This window comes from Penaeus monodon, chromosome 29 (assembly GCF_015228065.2).
Source record: "Penaeus monodon isolate SGIC_2016 chromosome 29, NSTDA_Pmon_1, whole genome shotgun sequence".
Classification (NCBI taxonomy): domain Eukaryota; kingdom Metazoa; phylum Arthropoda; class Malacostraca; order Decapoda; family Penaeidae; genus Penaeus; species Penaeus monodon.
The window spans coordinates 22,145,576-22,147,047 of record NC_051414.1 but is presented as its reverse complement, the minus strand read 5'-3'; the positions used below and the strand labels follow the sequence as shown (position 1 = coordinate 22,147,047).

At 32.5% G+C, this 1,472-nt stretch overlaps 1 protein-coding gene across 5 annotated transcripts in view; it reads right to left on the bottom strand.

The window, feature by feature from the left end:
* Positions 1 to 81: 81 nt before the first annotated feature.
* LOC119592020 (protein lin-7 homolog C-like) overlaps positions 82 to 1,472 on the bottom strand; it is a gene marked incomplete at its 5' end in the record, with an annotated part of 38,315 nt that continues 36,924 nt past the window's right edge. For 3 of the 5 annotated variants that reach the window (XR_005230393.1, XR_005230390.1, XM_037940802.1), the window contains 1 exon segment: positions 82 to 1,099. Coding sequence is in view for 1 of the 5 variants with exons in the window: in XM_037940802.1 (XP_037796730.1) it covers positions 1,080 to 1,099 (20 nt within the window). 5 annotated transcript variants of the gene reach the window in all.

Below are 1,472 nucleotides of genomic sequence, written 5' to 3'. Positions count from 1 at the left end.
AACTGATAACATTAGGTCATCCGTAAAGACAATAAGTACTTTTCTTATACAGTTGTATTACCATAGGAAAAGAAAACTATATTCATAGTTTTAAGTATATTTGATATACATCTATACCATTTCATAATATTTCAATACATATCAGAAATCTTGGTTTATTCATGAAAAATGAAATTTGAACAAGAGTTCAATCTATCTGCAATAAATGAAAATGCATAATGATGAACTAAGATTGGCAATCAAAATACATGAAATATATTCTTTAAAGACTAGCTGAACACAGTTAACGTGTCAATCCCATTCTCCATTACTGAACCAACATCACTTACGTGGTACTATATATGACACATGTACATATTTTGATTGGTCAGTATCCAGTTTCTATATGCAAATATGGTTATTTAAAAATGATATGTTAAACTTACAGCAAACAATTCATGCCAAGGAAAATGAAAAAACAAAATGAGAAAATCATTTGCCCAGCACAAGCATACACTCATACATACTTTTATAGCTGCCCTTACCTTTAAGAACAATGGGAATTTACACTCATACTTTCATTCACATGAAATGTTATTGGCTTTCTCAAACCCTTGAACAGAAAGTCATCAATGATGTTTTACTACATTAATATACATTTATAGTTTTAAATGACAAATTACTACAAATTTCAGGTATAATCTGATTAAAATTCTTTGAAAAAGTCAAATCTATACAATTGTCTGTATAGAAAGATGGAAAATATATCTAAAACAACCAAAACTAGGAGGACAAAACTGGAAAATATGCAATCCTTAAAAAGATGGAGAATATTACATTACAATGTCTAATTCTGAAAGCATTTACGATACGATTTGATATCAATATTATTACACTGAAGGATTTTTTTCTCTCTACATGGTAACAGACTAAAGGGACTGTCAATAGATTTCAAGAAACCTAGCTTAGAGGGGTAGGGGTGGCTGGTGGGGGTACTGGATGATGCACAAGACATACGGCTTAAAATGTTTGTGACTAAAGATTACAAATTGGAAAGAATGATCATCTTTGGTCTGGAGCTGCAACCTGCTGTGGCATCTTTAATTCCACTGTCCTCCACCTGAAACAGAAAGGGACACGGTGAGACAATCTATAAAGGTTATGTATGGTCTTTAGAATACATCCACTTTAACTCCTGCTCTCTAAATCAAATAACAAAAGGAAAAGATGTTTAATCCATAAACAACAATAAATAATAATCAAAGAATTTAAAAACCTATCCACACTAATATTGGCAAAGTCTTGTCATACTGCAAAATTTTCTCCCCCTTCTTACCACCCACCTGCACAATGACAAGCCCACAACAAACTTTCCTGGGACCAGCCCTAGCCCTTAATTCCATATACAGACTCCTTGGGTGAAAAGTAAAATAAGCTGTTGAAATGTCTGAGTTCAGGATTCTATGCTTGAACACTATGAAACTGCAAAACTC